Below are 18,472 nucleotides of genomic sequence, written 5' to 3'. Positions count from 1 at the left end.
TCATTTTTAGTGAAATATTTATTATTTGTTTTATAAAAAATGAATTTATGGTAAAATTAAGAATAATATAATTATCGGGAAAAAATGAAGCTGTGGTAAAATTAAGAATACAATAATTATTGGGAAATCGTTTATTGTTGACATTGGCTCAAATATACACTAGTTAAGGGTTATTTCTAAATGAGAGACAGTTAAGGTTTATGCCAATTGATTTTGAAACTCAAAAACTATTATTTTAGTAGTTAAAACTAAATCCTGAAGGATTTTGAGATCCATTTAGCAGAGTATTAACCAATTTTATTGATAAAGAGCAAAGTTTTAATCAAACCTACAAAGAGCAGAGTACAAATTGAAGGGGTCAATATTTATAAAAGGTGTTATTAAACATTTTCTTGTATGTTTTAAATTGTCGAAATTTATAAAAAAGGGTAAAAAGGTAAGCTCAAAAGTAATTAAATAATAAAGGAAGATGTTCCAGATGTGGTCAAAAAGGAACTCTAGTAGTGTAAAACATTTAGTAAGCACCTGCTTAATGCGGGGTATTTAATTAGTTAAATTAATTAATTCAGTTTTGTACTGTCCCTTTTTGACCACATCTGGGGACCATCTTCCTTCAGTAATGAATTATTTCAAAAATACTATTTTCATAATTCACTATCACAAAATGTGTAAATGGATAAATAAATATTTATTAAAATAATGCAATTAAGTGCAAATAAATACTTATAAGAATTTTAAATAATTAGTAAATTATTTATTAATCGTAAAAGTTATGATCATTTTAATTATGATTCCTACACTCTATTTAACTGCATCCAGAACAATGTATCTTCCTTCGTTAATTATATGGGGTAAATCAATGATCTTATAGTAATTAAATAATAAATGAATTTTTACCTAAAAATCTTGTTCATGGTAAAATTGTTGAATTCATTCATTTTATTATACTTAATAGTCAGAATGTATTCTTAAATTTGTATATAAATTTATACCGTTATCAGCTGATTCATCATCATCATAATCTATTCTTCTTTGCTGCATAGTGGTGTGAGGTTTCTACTTATACAGATGCTTCCATATATCTCTGTCTTCCTCCAATCTTCTCTCTTCCCAACTTAGGTTCCTCTTTTGTAAGACTTGTTTTATGTTCTGCTCCCATGTGATTCTTGGCCTAACTCTAGGTCATCTCCCTTTAACCTTGACTTCATTAGCCTTTCTGCCCAAACAGTGATTTGGCATTCTAAGGAGATATCCCAGCCACGTTAATTAGGATTCCTTTATTTTAGTTAGTACGGGATTGACAAGGAGACTGAAACGTATGACAGTATTCCTAATCCTACCCTGTGTGGTTCTGCCTTCCAGCTACCTTAGGCATCATATTCCCATAGCTTTAATCAATCTTGTATGTTTTGTTGTTATTGTCCAGGACTTGAAGGCAAATGTGAATAGTGGTACTATGGTTTACTTATATATCTTAATTTTGGTCTCCTTTCTCGCCTCTTTTCTATTGAAGAAACCTTTATTTAAAGCCCAAAACAATTTTCCTGTAGCTTTAACACATTACTGAATTTTATTTCAACTCATGTAGACGAGCCCTATGTCATTTAAATGTTCTAACCTGTTCAAGCCTGACCCTATTACCCTCATATTACTCTCCTAGATTTTTTGCCAATTCACATTAATTTTAATATTTGTTAAGAGTATTTCCTGTTCGTGAATATTTAAATTGTACTGTGGGTCTCTGTCAATATTTGTAAATACTGACATCATCTGCAAAGCGAAGTTCTCTATACTGTCAATTTCTATCTAATCTCAGATTTGGTCCTAGGATCTAATCTTTCTTTCTTTTACCTTCTTTGTTCCCTTCCCCTTCACTTTGTTTACTCTTAATTAACTCATTAGTATTCTTTAGTAGATGCTGTTTCCATCGTGCTTTCTTTTCAGTTATAATTATTTTGACTCTCTATCCACCTGTATGATGCTGGAATTGAAAAATATAATTATAGCTAGCAGCACCGGAAGAATCTGAAATTAGAGTGAACCTGCAGCCATGTTCACTGTACAAAGTTTAATATGGATAGCTAAAATAGATTCTAATTTATTTATTTTAATTATTAAGTAAGAGTTTATCTTGTATAATTAATGACTCTAATCAATTTCTGTGGCTCAAAAACCCTTATTCTGAAAGTTCAGCAAAATCCTTCTGCGGGATTTCAAGATTCCCAGGCTGTACTTAATTGGTCTTAAATTGCAGTATACCAGGTGGAAACTTGAGCCTGTCCGTTGTTCTTTTCAGCACCATATGGAGGATTAGAATAAAAAACAAAAGCCTAACACTGCAGTGTTTATTAAATTTACCACAAATTCTCTGGGGAGGTAATTTCCTGTCCTCACAATGTTTCTCTGACAATTGTAATGGCTTTAGCAGAAAACATTTGGCCCTGAAATATATTATATTCTTTCAAAGCTTTGATAAAAATTCCTTGCTTCCTTATTATGCTAAATGCTTTTTAGAGAATAGCAAAATATGCTGAAAGTTCTTTTTCTCTGTTATTTGTCCCATAGTGAATATCTAATATTGGGTACTCCAGCTACTGACAGACATAGACATTTCTTGAAGTATAGAATATAGACTTAGAAAAAATTAATTAATTGTATTTATTTAGTTTTTCAGATTAAAATTTCTCAAATAAAAAATTATTACTATTAGTAGATTTGTATTTGATGAAATATTTTTCATTGTATATGATTGCTTAACACATTTATATTTTATCAAGAATATCAGTACATTGATATAATAATTAATAGTAATTTAATAAAATCAAGTAAAAAATTTTTCCTTTAACTTCTCGAATTATCAATCTAAAAAGTATTAATTTTTGTTCTTTTGTTTTCTAGTTTGATCCAGATGTAGTTATTGTAAGTAAATTTAAAACAGCTAGAAGTACTGCATCTAATTTTTTGTATGTATTTTTAAATAAATGCAGTAGTAAATCTGAAGAGATTGATTACCGTCCACTTTTTGAGAATTTTGTTCAAGACTTGCTTACGACTGTCAATAAACCGGAATGGCCAGCTGCTGAACTGATGCTCAGTGTTTTAGGGAATTTGTTGGTAAGGATTTGTTAGGTTTTCATTTTGAATTTATTTCAGTGGTTTAAATTAAATTAAAATTAACTTGATTTTTTTATTTCATACAATACAAGGACAGTATGTTAAAAAGTTGCATTAAGCGTATATTCGGGGTATTCATGATGTTTTGTTAAATGTTAAATGTTTTACCATGTTAAATGTTATAACTATAAGATTGTGAGCAGCCCTATTTGAAGTCATGTTAAACGTTAAATGCATAAGAGCCCCTAGCGGATTTTCTCAGCAACTTGTTGTATAAGCCTTTTTGTTTATAACCTTCCTTCCAGACCCTCATGTTATTGTTTACTTCAGTTTTGATTTAAGTAATTAATTACAACATGCCTAGAGTGAGTGTAAAGTGGAATTTGTGTGAAAGTTTAGCTTATGAAATGAAATGAAAAAATAACTTTATTCTGGGACATATGTCCCCTAAGAATAATTACATGGTTCATATAGTGAGATTTTTATCTGGCGAGCGTTTACAAATTTTCAGATAGTAGAATGAAATTACATTGTTTTTTTTTACTCAAATGTATCATTAAAATTATCCATTCTGGTTTAATAACAGGGATATGAATACCACAAACACACAAAAGAACTGAGCTGTCACAACAAAAATGGTGGCGATCTCAACTGGTCTATTGTGTGACATCATTCTCCATTTAACAGACCAAGTAACAGACTCTCAGCCATGTTAAATGTTATTTCGTTTTACCACGGTAAAAGAAGGCAATTTTTTTCGATTTAACATGAGTTTTTCCATTTAACATGGATCATGAATACCCCTATAGTTTGCTTATCTAAGCTGTGTTATCTGAGCTTTACTTATGATAAATTTGATCTTCTAGGTAAATAACTTTGTCAACAAAAGTTTAGAAATGTCACTTCGTGTTGCCTCTCTTGACTATCTTGGTGTCGTAGCTGCAAGATTACGGAAAGATGCTGTTGTTTCTCAGTTAAAACTCAGTACTATTGATCAAATTATTAAAGAAGTTCAAATGGAAGAAATGAAAGATGAAGAAGGTTATGCTAAAGTAAGATAATATATATATTAAAAAAAAAAACAGTTTGAATCATGTCATTTGAGTAACATAGTATGCTTTATTAAATTATTTTACTTTTTTTTTAGGGTGACATTAAACCTGTTGAAAATGATGAAGAACGGACACAATTTTTGCAAAGGGTTCTTCTCGATTATCTAGCTATGCGTGGTCAACAAGAACCTGTTCTTTCCCATGCTAGACATTTTTACCTTGCACAGTGGTATCAGGATAATTGTGTTCAGATCTCGTCTTCTACATCTAAGAAAACTTCTAAAAGAAAGAGAAAGTCAGGCAGAAGAAAGATAGGTAATTATGACTATTGATATCATGAAATAATTTTGATAATTGATAATTTTTTTCTGTAATTATTATTTTGTGAATTTTGTTTTTTTTATTATTGTAGATTCAAGTGATGAAGAATTATCTTCAGAGGAAGATGACGTAAATGACACTAAAGTTAGTGAAGATCCAGTCGAGGCTTATCGTCAGTCTGAGGTCCGAAAACGGTTCTTATTGAGTAAAATCCGTCCTTTTGAAGATCATGTGTCAACTGATGGAACTAAAACACATATTTTACAAACATATATTGATTATGGCAGTGCAGAATTAGTAGCTCGTTACTTGGCATCAAAAAGACCTTTTTCACAAAGTTTCGATGTTTATTTGAAACATGTAAGATCTTTAATATGATAAAATTAAATTTAAATGTTTTATAAGTCTCACTTATTAAAGATTTCTGTTAATTTTTTTTTACAATTTTTTTTATAGATTCTGAAAGTATTGACGGAGACTTCTGTTTTAATTAGAACAAAAGCGATGAAATGTTTAACATCAATTGTAGAAGTTGATCCTGGTGTTTTAGGATTAAAAGAAATGCAGCTTGGTGTAAGTAAAGATTATTAAAATGTTAAACTATACCATTTTATTTGAATAGTTAGGCTATACTATGTTAATAAAGAAAATAAACTGGTAACATGGGGGAAATAGTTATAAAATAATTTGTACTCTAAAGGATATCTTTCTAATTTTTCTAATATATATTGCACCATTTCAAAAATAATGACATTCCTTCTAAGAATTATTATAATGGTGTGAAATCTGAATTTTCTATCTAAATTTTTTTCTTTCAATATTTAATATTAATATTTATTGAGCAACTACTTGGTTTTATCTGATGAGCTATTACCATGATCCTTTATTTCAGCTACTTCTAGATTTTTTTACTAAAAAATAATTTTTTATTTTAAACTGAAATTTCATATTTTTAAAGAAATCATCAGTCTTCGATAGCCATTACATAACATTTTTCTACCCACCTTTAATCAATGATGTATGTATATTTGTTGATTTTACTTTATTTATTTATTTTTTTGTATCAATATAATTTTATTCCAGGTTAGTCATTCATTTCTTGATCATTCTACGTCTGTAAGAGAAGCTGCTGTAGACTTGGTTGGAAAATTTATTCTGAGTCGTCCTGAATTGATCCCGAAATATTATGACATGCTTTCAGCTAGAATTCTGGTATGCATTTTTTTTTTTTTTTTTTTGTTAACAGAATTAGTGTTGAGAGATTTATTATTATGCTTTTTATATATTTTAACATTAATTTTTATTGATATGTATTTTTTATGGTTTTACTAATTGTTCTATGCTATTATTAATTGTAAAGAAACTAATTATCAATGCTCATCAACTTTTTTGTGATTCCTTATACAGAGCAACTTTTTATGCCCACTTCGGTCTCTGTTATTGCACCTATTACTGATGTAAGTCATGCGTTTCTGTATTGTATAGCTGTCTGAATTCTATAGCTATCTTATTCTTTTTTTAGACCAAATATGTAACACATTGTTTTCAAAAACCTTCGGCTGATCTAGCTGGAATCATTGTTTTGTATGAGTTGTGTGTTTTAAAAGAAAACAGAAGAAGAGATCCAGATGGACTAAGCAGTAGTTGCATTATACATGCAAGGGTAGGGGTTCAAAAGGAACCTTTACTTGCCCAACCGTGAAGAGTAGTGAAAAGAAAAGAAATGAACTGCCAAATTTTGTTATTGTTGAATTTTAAATAAGCGAATATAATAAATGAAAGGGATTTAAAACAAAATATAGAACTTAACTTATATGTATAACAAAAATTAACTTGTAGGGTAACAAATGAGAAGAAAAAAATTCTTCATATCACTGGTGATTGATGGGGCTCTGGCTGAGGATAGGTTTTTTTCCCAGGTTGATCTCATGGAGGTAAATCGACGAACATACTGCCTGCCTTGCCCTTAAGGAGGATGAGCCAGAATTGGAGCTCACCCTCTATGTTGAAGTGACAAAGTAGACGTAGATGGCCAGACTGCTGGCTACTAAAGTGGCTCCAAGAAGTGACGAGCTGGTTTGTGTGTACACATTTGGTGTATAAACAACAACAGAGAGTTGATTTGTTTTTGTCTTTTATGACATCTATTACATAATCGATTATTGGACCATATGTTAATGTCATTAATGGTTAATGATTACACATACATTAATGTGTAATCTTTTAAATCATCTCAGTGAAAGTAATTTGAATGATTATAAAAATTATTTAAGAATGATTGATCAATTATGAGGTCAAATTCAACAACTTTATCTTGATGTTAGTTCAAAGTTGAATACACAAGATAATTTACATTGTGAAGGGTCTGAGGGTTAGATATGAATGAATTATTGACAAATGATGTAATTACTACAACTTGATACATACATACATGTGTAGTACTACGTTTTAGTACTGTGGCTGGTCCTTCTCCAAAAGATTTCACCCCAGTTGTTGCGATCAATTGTCGTAGCTCTCCAGTTTCTAGCTCCAAGCTGGAGCCATACATTCGTCGATAGAACACAAAGTTGGAGCCATGCATCAGCTGAAACGGAGTCATCCCATCTAACATTTTACTCACCAACTCATTTTTTCCCATGAAGTTTCTCATGAGGTTCCCATCTCAGCATTATCCATTCATGCACAGTGCCGGCCTACTGAAGTCACTCCAGCCTGACATACCTGTTGAGTGGATATCCTTGTAGATTCCCACTTCCTCCTCCAAAAGCTGCCTTCCCCTACAGGAACAAAAATTCTTAGGAATATTCTCATGAAGATGAAACGTCAATTTTCATCTGTTTTAGTATATCAGAGTGTATCAGTCTCTGAAGAAGTCTTCTATAAGAAATATCTGGAAGAAAAATTTGCCCTATGGAGGGGGAAAAAAAAAAACCAAATGACAAGATAATTCAGGATAGAACTTAAAAAACTATTGTATTATAAAATTAAATCTGGAAGTACGATATATTCTGTCTTTTAACGATTACAAAGTTACTGAGTTGATTAAATGAAAAGTCTTATCAGTTTAGTTTATAAAACCCAGATTTAGGTCTTAAGAATTTCCTTTACCTGATTTCTGTAAGTCTCCAGTTTGCCAACTACTAAAATGGAGACTGATATGGTATGCCTTATTTCTTTTATAGCAGTGTTGAACAGCAATTTATTATTAAGTGTTTTTGTTACTATTAATCATTTTTATGTGCTATTGCTTATGAATATTATATGAAGCATTGAGAACCAGGGTGAACCAACTCACCTGTCCTAATATTAAGAAAAACCCTTTGGGTAGATGATTTTACAAATTTTTACCAAACTGCTTTAGACTAGTAAAGATGAATTTAGTCCCTTTTGGTTATTTAGGGACAAATTTGAAAAATATTTTAGATTCAACACCAAAAAATAGTTTTATTTCTCAGTTTTCATTTTGTGGAACACTCCACTCTGATTCTCAATGCCTCATGTTATTGCCATTTGGTATACATAGGTTGCCAAACCATGTCATATTTGGTTACTATTTTATTTTTTTAGGATACTGGTGTTAGTGTGAGGAAAAGAGTTATTAAAATCTTGAAAGATGTATGCATTGAATGCCCAGATTTTCCTAAGATTCCTGAAATTTGTGTGAAGATTATTCGGAGGGTTAATGATGAAGATGGTAATTGTAGAAACATTATTCATTTGTTCTTATAGATTGTCTGTTAATCAATATTGAAGGAACTGCTACTGTTTTTTTTTTTTTTTTACTTATCCACTATTATTATTTTTTAATTAAAAAAAAACTTAAGATTAAATTTGATACTTTTGCTCTCATTGCTTTGTTCCCATTATATTTTTTTTTCTTTTAGGAATTAGGAAACTGGTGCTGGAAGTTTTTCAAAATATGTGGTTTACACCTGTCAAAGAGCGTCCAGTTTTAGATTCTGATGCTTTGGTCAGGAAAGTAATGAACATAACTGATGTTGTTGCAGCATCTAATGACATAAGTATTGAATGGTTTGAGCAGCTTTTGCTTAGTGTAAGTTTATAATGCACTTAATTTTTCATGCTAATATTTAAAAAAAATTAATATTGTTCTGCCAAATAATTGTCAAGTTATCAATTTTATAGCTTTTTAAACCCAGAGAAGATAAAGAAGAAACTGTTAATAAAGTGCAAGTTGAAGTTCCTAGGAGTATATTAGTAGCTTGTCGACAAATAGTGGATTGTCTTGTTGAAACAGTTATTCAATTAGATAACAATGATGGTGACCCTCAAAGACTTGTATCTTGTCTGGTGATGCTAAATCTGTTTGCTAAAATCCGACCTCAGCTGTTAGTTGTTCATGCAACTACTTTACAGCCATATCTATCATTAAAATGCAAGGTAAGTTAATTTATCTGTATTATTCTTATTATTATGTAAGTTAACATAATTAAGGAAATAAACATATAAAGTTATATATTCTTCATATAAAGTTCTCCTCATTCATTATCCACGGTCAACTATCTCTCATAATTATAAAGTTATATAAACTTTGAATAATAATATAAAGTTATATATTTTACTTACATATTTAATTACCTATATATACATTTTATTTCCAACTTCTTTCATTACTTTAATTTTATCAATTTTCATTGTGTACAATTATTTACCTTAATCATTCTATATATCCTTTTATTCATTGATTGTTATCTTGTTTTTTCTTCTTAGCCCAGATGAAGGCTAGAAATTCTGGCCGAAATGTTGGCACGAATAAATAATTTTTTTAACTTATTTCTGTTATTCTCTGACCGCACCCCCAACCATCTTCTCCTCTTATATATTTTCCACAGTCAACTATCTTCTTATCAGTACTATTTCATTAACTGAAAAAGCTAAAGCTGCTGTATTTGCAATAGTTTAAGGGGCCTCGATTCTATGCTACCAAGCCTCCTTGCAGAGTTGCTTCAGTTGGATTGTTTTTCCTCCAATCTTTTGAATTTATTTTTGATTTAAAATTCTAGGCCTACCACATAGCCTCTTGCTAGTGGGTCAAGCTTTCATTGCCTTTCTGGGTTCTCAGTCCTCGCTCATTTGACAATCATGGCCAAACCACTTAAGCTGTCTTTTATCTAGGGTGGATTTTAGTGCAGGAATTTTCAGCTCCTCCCTAAATCCTTCATTTGTTATGCGGTCTCTATATACTGCATTTTTTTACGATAAATTTAAGGAGATTGTTGTATTTACTGTTTCCTAACAAATTTAAGCTAGTTTTTTATTATTACAGTTTGTGAAACAATGAAAATATCCAAAATGACTTAGATACTGATACTTCAATAGACAAATAGTTAGATAGAACAGTTGTTTTTCCTTAATAACTTTTTTCTTTTGCATCTCATTGCAAAATACATAATAAATAATCTTAAAGAGAATTAAATTGGTTTATAAGATTCTTACAACATATTTACAATTACTCGCAAATAGCTGACAAGAATTATTGATGTAACAATTTAGGTTAAAGTGGACTGGACTGAAAGTATTACTCTCTGTTCAAATTAGTGTTTCTGAATATATCATCCATTATGTAGGGGTTGTTCAGGAGATCCATGTAAATTCTAGGGTCTTAAAAAAAAGTTTCAACACAATATAAATTTCTATATTTCGATAAAATAAAATTTGAAAATGGAACTTAAATTTTATATTAATTAGATAGCAAAAAATGTATCAGATTTTGTTGTTTTGGAACAGATGTTAATGTATTTAATTGATAATTTCACAATTTGTACATCTGCATCTACTGCTACACTCAGGCACCATTTGTACATGCTCAAATCCCTTCCGAAGCTAAGATATAAATTTGATTTTTTTTTTTATTTGATATTGGTATCTGTATAAATACTGTACCATCAAAGTGTACAAAAGTAAAACCTAGAACGATGAACTCTTTTTGTGCTACTTTTATTTTCTTTATTGGATTAACCTAACATTAGATTATAACATGATATAGTTATAAGCAGGTCACTTATAAGACCAAAATTGTGTTCGAATGAACATTTCCAACGCTCTGTAGATGCAGTTTAAGAGCAATAAATCAAAGGTTTTGGCGCTGATTAATTAATGTAGAAGTAACTTGGATACACCATTATACGCTCGAAATAAAAATACAGTCTTTCAGTGTGAAAGCTTAGAAAAATTTAAATTTTCTCTCATTGCAAATGCATCTTTTTGATAAAAGTGACAATGGAAAAGGAACTAATTCATAGTCTAAGTCTTCTTTTTTTTTTTTACAAATAATCCAATAATAAAGTAATAATAAAATAAATGAAAGAATCCAGAACTACGAGGGTGGTCTAAAAAGTTTCCGACTCAACAAACATACAAGACATTTTTTCTCTGAAATTTTTATTTTATTTTCCAATATAGTCTCCTTGTAACTACACACTTCTCCCAGCGATGCTTCCATCTCTGTAACCCGTCCAAAAAGTACTCGGTGTATTTCCTGCAAAATAATTGTTCACGAAGGTCTTTGTCTCTTCATTTGACGAAAATCGTCCTTGAGCGCAATTTTTAGATGAGGGGACAAAAATAAGTCGCTTGGGGCTAGATCTGGTGAGTAAGGCGGATGGTCTAGCAGTTTAAACCGTAATTCATGGATTTTCGCCATGGTAACTGCTGAGGTGTGAGACAGTGCTAGTTGGTGAAACAGGATTTTATTTTTCTTCAAATGTGGCCATTTTTCCACAATTTCTGGCTTCGGCTTGTCAAGTAATGATGCATGGTATGCTGCTGTAATGATTTTTCCTTTTTGAAGATAGTCGATTAAAATAACTCCATGACTATCCCAAAAAAACAGTCACCATCACTTTTCCAGCCAAGAAAACAGTTTTTGGAGCCGGTTCCCTCTTTGTAGTCCACTGTTAAGACTATATTTTTGTTTCGGGCATATAACGGTGTATTCAAGTTACTTCTACATTAATTAATCGGCACCAAAACCTTTGATTTGTTGCACCTACAGAGCGTTGGAAATGTTCATTCAAACACATTTTTGGTCTAAAGTGAGCAAACGTGGCACCCAACGTGCGGACAACTTTCTCATACCAAACATGTTCTTTTGACATTTTCATAACCTCTGCTATCTCTCTCACTTTAATTTGACGGTTGTCTAGCACCATTTGGTGAACTTAGGCAATGTTTTCGTCAGTAGTTCAAGTTTTTGGACGTCTCGAACATTCATCGTCTTCCAAGATCTTATGGTCACGTTTAAATTCAGCTGCCCAAAATTGTGGTAAATAATAGTGCAGAATCCCCATACACAGAATCCAACTCATCTTTGATTTGCCTTTCAAAAACTAATATTTAATGTCAGCTCTATACTCGATTTTGTCCATTTTCATAAAAACACTCATATGATCTCACTCAAACGACTGTTATATAAACACTGCGTGTCCAAAAGGCTGAAACTTTGGTGGGTAACTGTCACTTGTTTTTATTTACGAGTGCTGCCATCTTCACATTGCGGTCGTAAACTTTTCAGACCACCCTCGTAATTATTGTTTGTCATGTTGATATAGTTAAAAACTGTTACCAGAGAAAGCACGTTGTGTCTAAAATGTACATTCTCAAACTTGCTATTCAGATTTCATTCATTCCTCTAAAACCAACCTCCCAGAACATGTGCTGGTTGTTATTGTCTGCAATCACTTCATTACTTAGTGACATTTAAGAGCTACAAAAAGTTCTGTGATTCAGGAACTATAATACAGGAAGATCATGTCAGTATGTTGTTCCACAGTAGCTGATTCACATCTATCCTAGTTCCCAATTTCATCATAAGCATTTTGTAATATAGCTAACCCCAGAATCCAGTGAGTGAGAAAGCTATTTATACCTCAATAAAAAATGTGATTATCTACATACACAAGATATGCTAGTTGAAGATATAATGAATCCATTAGAATTTCAAAAATTTACTACCAATGGCTACTTTACAATCAGATCCTTTGATAACGTTTCTTTGGGGATGTAGGTTGAATATGAGCAAACTTTCATGGAAATAATGAAGAGTTCTGAGGGGTTGACTTGTGGTTGAGGTAAAAATAACAGTGTTCTCACTCAGTGCACTCTGGGATTAGTTGCGTTACAAAATGTCTATGAAGAAATTGAGAACTACTATAGATGTTTAGCAGTTACTATGGAACAACAATGGACACGAGATGTTCCTATATCAGCAAAGATAATAGTGACCTTCATAAACAAACTGAGTGGTTTTCCAGTCTCAATCCTTTTGCAGTTGTAAGTACATAATGTCTATAAGTAATGGAGTGATAACCTCAACTACCGTCTATTTCACAGCATTTGAAAAAAGAAAGCACAAACTCAAAATTGATCGGTATTGATGAAAATTTCTTTGCAACCAAGATCTCACATTAAGATTTGTGGAAGTCAAAGAAAAATTTAAGCCAGAATCATAGAGATGTTATTAATTGCTACATTTGTGTTGAATGTCATTTGCTTTTAATTCTTATTCTCTCCTTCCATTTGAATTCATGGAATAAACTATTCATATTATTGAACTTTTATCTTTGATGTCACAATTCTTTTCATTAGAAGTTGACAATTATCTTAAGTAAACTAGTTTCTCATCGTTATTTAGTATTTATCTGGATAATTTAAAAAATAGGCAGTCATGTTTTTAAGTTATTATTTTACTCTTATAAAAGTTTCCTTTATACTTATTATCTTTAATTTCCAGACCCAAGGAGACTACCAGGTTATCAGTTGTGTGGCTCGTACATTGGAACTCGTTGTTCCCTTGATTGAACACCCAAGTGAAATGTTCCTGTCTAGACTGGAAGAAGATTCTGTAAAACTAATGATGCAACAAGATCCTTCAGTTGTCTTAAGTTGTGTTTCTTGTCTTGGTTCAATTGTGAATAATGTCACCAGAAATTTTCCCTTGATCCGGGATTGTTTAAAAAAATATCATGGTAAGAATAAATTTTATAAGTTATTCTCATTACATGGGTATATAGTTTAATTAGTTTTTATTTTTAAATTTCTATTTATTTAAATAATATCGTACATTTTATTATTTATCTTTTCGAGTAAAACTATTTTTTCAGAAAAATTTGTTGTAAAAAAAACTTATATTTTGGTATCAAATGCATTAATAAAATAAAATTTTGATACTAATTTTTTCCCTTGTTAAATCATTTACTATTTTCTTTTTTAATAAAAAATATATTTAGCAAAATTTACAAATTTAATTGTGTTTAAAAAAAAAACAAAAAAAAAAACGATAATTTTTTGAGTTACTATGGTATTTTTTATTATTTATTTTAGTTCTGAAGTGTTGATAGTTGACTGTATTATAAGGATTGTATAGTAGTTAGGGAATGAATCAGTGCAACATTAAACACAAATCAATAAATTTTTATGTTGTATTGACCAATGCCCGGACTTGTATATAATATATAATCCTTTCTTAATTTCTAAAATAACATACTGCTACCCATCCTATAACAGGTTTTTTTTTTTTTCATATTAGTACTTACAGGTATTAGATTTAGTGTACCAATTCCAGAAAGTTTTGTCTATTCATTATTCTCTTTGTGGGACATCTATTATTGTAATATGGGTGTGTTTTAATATTATAATATGCTGAGATTCATTTTAATATGATTCCAGATTTTGTAATACTGCATAAAAGTTGTTTTTTCAATGTTTGCATGCTCTTTTTTTTTTTCAATTTTATTATGTATAAATAAATGATTATACGTAAATCAGAAGATGTGGTCAAGAAAAGAATCGTTCTTCTTGACCGCAGCTCTGACCATCTTCAAATATTTTTTTTATTATTTTAGAAGTTATTCAAATTTTAATTAGTATTCATTATGATTTATATTAGATTAAATATTATGTTTTAATAAAGATGTTGATAAATTTTATTTCTATTTAATTCTAGGATTTTTAAAGGCAACAAGAGCTATGTTAGAAAATAATACAGAAGGTGCCATTGCTTTTCATTTACGTATGAAACCATCTTTTAGAAGATCCTTGTTTGTTGTTGGGCTCCTACTGAGATTCTTCGACTTCACTGATCCTGAAGTTATTGGTGATCAACTTCCTGTAAGTTTTTTAAATCTTATTTTAATAAATAAAGTATTTCTAGAAATTTTTTGTACTTTGTAATTTTTATAACTTTTTAAATGATAGTTTTATATTGGTTGACCTGTAATCATTATAAACATGATACTGGAACTTTATTAAGTATATATTAAGGTACCAAACGACACCAGTTGTTGGAAATTTGAATTAAGAGAAGTAATTCAATTGAAACTTGAAACTTCTGAATGACTTTATTTCAGGTATGTTTCACATCTCTGCCAGGGCGAGTTTGAAACATACCTAGTGCTCAGGCCTGAATATTTAATGAAAAAGGGATTTTTAATTTTGTTTAATGTAAAATCAAATTTTATTTTATTTATTGATGGTTGAACATAGATAAATCAATGAGATGGTATTTAATGCCATCATTTCAACCCCCATTGTAGGTCTTCATCAGGGTTAAAAAAATAAATAAAAAAGAAACCTAGAACTAGTTGAAACTAAGGTAGAAGTGTAAAAGTGACTTAAGTAAAAAACTGACTTAAATGTAGGTAGGCGTATATAAATGACATAAAAACAAAAGAGAAAGAGATAACAAGAAATTTACAAATGAAAATTAAAACTGACATAGTAAGTACTAAGTTATTAAGTGATAAATCAATAATACTTAGCCAAATGTAAACCTCCAAAATTTTAGACTTTTTTCTCTTTGTGATCTTCAACTTTTAAATAGCCCACCCTAGTGAAAGCTTTATTTTATAGGTGATTTAAGAACATTAAATTATGTGTTGAATGAATGCCTAACATAAATTTGGTCCTGGATTATGATCTGAATCAACAGTGAAAAAAAAATAATTTTTATGAATTTTGTTAAGTAATTCAATACTTAAATACTTTAGGATGGTAGTGGAATTAGTAAATTGAACTATTGAAAAAATCTAGTGATTTTAATTTGAAAAGGATAGATTGGGTTATAGAATCAAAGACTAAAGGGTCTATTCTGGTCTAATAAAAATCATTGGAAGGGTGCAAGATGTGCACTATTAATGTGACTACTGAAACATTTAAATGTTTTCTTAATTTTAATATTTGAATTTAAATCATGAATATATATATATTTTTTTAGAGTAATATCAAAGATGAAGTGATTGATACATTCCTTTATTTTTTACATCGTGATCAAGATTCTCAGCATTATACCATGAAAGCTCTTGGTTCTGTTTGCATCAGACATTATGAACTTATGTTAACAGATGAGTTAAAAACTCTTTATCATCAATATTTATCGGATGAGAATGCACCATTACAAATGAAGGTTCAGGTTAGTATGCTTTATAAATAAATTTTATTTCTTAGAAAAAAAAAAACTAATAAAGTTCCTCTTAACATTTTTTTCATTTTGTCTCTCCTTCTTAAGGATAGATGCCCCCTTATTCTTCCTAGCTTCTGGCTCACCTAGAAGTTTCTTGGGTGTCCTACCCACAGGCATCCACTCTACATGGCGCTCAGCCATCTCGACTTGATATTTCTAATAAACGACACCAGATCTGGTTCCTTGAACATTTCTTCAAGCTCATTTTTTCTAATTCTACAGTTGCTTGTAGTGTTAGGAAAAAAAAAATCATTCAAGCCTTTTTTAAAGTAAGCTAAGTTTGAGCTCAACCACAGTATTGAAGGTCCAATACATCCTGTAATATTCCAAAAAAAAAAAAAAAAACTATGCTAAAATATAATTAATAATCCAGATATCTCTTTAACCTTCTTAAATACTAAAAATAGTTATGATTATTTTTGTTGTCAGAAATCAGTCATTGTAAGAAAACAAATTGTCTCTGATTCATTTATTTTAGTAGCTGAGGGGAAAGGAAAGTATATGAGTTATTCTCTGAGCTTCTACATACTACGAGCTCTTCACATTCGATAATTCCTGAGATATAGTTTTTCTAAAAATGAAATTAAAAAAACAAAACAAAACAAAAAACAGAAATCAACATTTAGTGATTTTATTCCAGCAAATATTACAGGAACTACTACTCCTACAAAGATAATCATCAGAAACTTCTGTATGGTTCATTTACCTAGCTTAAATTTGAGTGTTAATAGACGTCTGTACACCCAATAGTATTCTTATTGTTTTACACTATTAACATGATCTTTTTCTGCATGAAATTTTCTGTAAATTGATATCACACAAGATTTTTCCTATGATCTAAAAAAATCCGAGATACCAAAAAAAATTATTTTGTACTCATAGATTTTCATTGACTTTCAGTGTGTCAATAAGGTACGAATAACAAAGAAAAAAATTCAAAGCTTATCTTAGTGGGAATTAGTTCCACCTAAAAACCTTAAACCATAACAGTAAACTGAAATATACTTGTGCGATTATTAATATTGAAATTACATTTGAACTGAAAAATTTCTTATTATAAATGAAAGTAGTTACATTTGACTTGAAAATGTGATAGTAAGAATCCCAATGCATAAATTCAGGGTTCCTTTTAAACGATTCAACCTGTCTGCATCCAGGTTGATTGTATCTGATGAACTTTTAGTCTGAGCATGAGAGAAATACCAGTTTCTTATTCTCGTACTGGCATTTTCTTTTAACAAGGTAGTATTTATTAATTCTTGTCTATTTTTATTCCCAAAAGAGATTCACCTCTGCTTGAGTATTTTCACATCTGGAGAAATGAGTGCTATAACCGCTGTTTCTATCTATGTTTCATGAGTCCTATCAAAGCCTGCAGGGGACACTATCAGTATTATATTATATGTCAGGATTATATGTATTATATACATCAAAAACTGTATTATTCATGATGATTTGTAAAGTATACTTGATTTTATTTCCTCATTCTTAAAGTCAGTGAATTAGTGTTTGTTTTTGTTTTCTAGGTATTAAACAACATTGAGAGCTATCTCTTGGAAGAAGAAAAGAAAATGATTAAACAAGATCAAGAATGTATGTATAATAATTGCTTGTTTTCATTGATTTATTTTTCCAAATTTAATTTTCGAATCAATTTTTTTGTCGTGAGAATTCATCCTTCATAACCAACTTCTTCTTTTATTTATTTGGTGTGATGTATCAGATAATTTACATTACATATCTTGTTTATATCTGCGATTTGTTAAAGTTTATTTTAGTTGTGTAACTGTCTTTGGTAGTAAATATTTTGTATTTTTGGGGTGATAATTGACTTACTATACTTTTGGATACTATTTTTTTTTTTCATTAAAGTTAGGGTAGATATATTTTTTTGATTGACATATAGCCTGGTTTCTGATGGTTTTAATGTTGTTTTTCCCTAGATATTGTCTTCTCATCCTAAAATGCGCATCATTCTACTGTATTGCTTCACCTATAATCTTCAATTTATTCAATATTTGTTTTATCCCTAGGTAGTAATCATTATCTTTCTTTCTATTTCTAGTTTCTTTTCACTATCTGTATTATCAAATGTATTTTGTTTCAAAACATTTAAATTATGTGTACTGAAAATTGTGGTTTACTGAAATCATGGCCCCAGGGAGATTAAAAGATATTCAACATATTTGTTTATGTATATATATATATTCCTGAGGCTCGGCCAATAATAAAACAACTATATTTTATTGTTCTCATAGTCATGCTCACAGTAAAAAAAAAAAAGTTTTTTCTAAATAGAGAATTTTCTACTAATAATTAAATACTAAAATATACAGAATACAAATTAAGATTAATGAGTAGAAACAAGTGTTATATAAATAATAGTATTTTTTATTTATTTATCATAATATGTATTGTATACATTTCAGTGTTTAATAATTAGTTAAGAAAATTCTGTAGTAAAAAAAAAAACTGTTTGGTTTCGCTGTAGGGCTTGACTATGAGA

The 18,472-nt window shown here is 30.0% G+C and overlaps 1 protein-coding gene across 1 annotated transcript in view; it reads left to right on the top strand.

The window, feature by feature from the left end:
* The window catches only part of Nipped-B (Nipped-B cohesin loading factor), a 69,846-nt gene that overhangs the window by 33,094 nt on the left and 18,280 nt on the right, over positions 1-18,472 (top strand). The window contains exons 15-27 of the mRNA XM_014425642.2: positions 2,899-3,114; positions 3,981-4,166; positions 4,262-4,481; positions 4,579-4,847; positions 4,944-5,060; positions 5,571-5,699; positions 8,055-8,181; positions 8,372-8,541; positions 8,634-8,888; positions 13,240-13,474; positions 14,452-14,615; positions 15,721-15,915; positions 17,493-17,559. Of these exons, the coding sequence (XP_014281128.1) occupies positions 2,899-3,114; positions 3,981-4,166; positions 4,262-4,481; positions 4,579-4,847; positions 4,944-5,060; positions 5,571-5,699; positions 8,055-8,181; positions 8,372-8,541; positions 8,634-8,888; positions 13,240-13,474; positions 14,452-14,615; positions 15,721-15,915; positions 17,493-17,559 (2,350 nt within the window). The remainder of the gene's footprint in view (positions 1-2,898; positions 3,115-3,980; positions 4,167-4,261; positions 4,482-4,578; positions 4,848-4,943; positions 5,061-5,570; positions 5,700-8,054; positions 8,182-8,371; positions 8,542-8,633; positions 8,889-13,239; positions 13,475-14,451; positions 14,616-15,720; positions 15,916-17,492; positions 17,560-18,472) is intronic.

Source organism: Halyomorpha halys, unplaced genomic scaffold, assembly GCF_000696795.3.
Source record: "Halyomorpha halys isolate HHAL.00 unplaced genomic scaffold, Hhal_1.1 Scaffold525.1, whole genome shotgun sequence".
Classification (NCBI taxonomy): Eukaryota; Metazoa; Arthropoda; class Insecta; order Hemiptera; family Pentatomidae; genus Halyomorpha; species Halyomorpha halys.
This window is presented reverse-complemented; position numbering and strand designations above follow the sequence as displayed.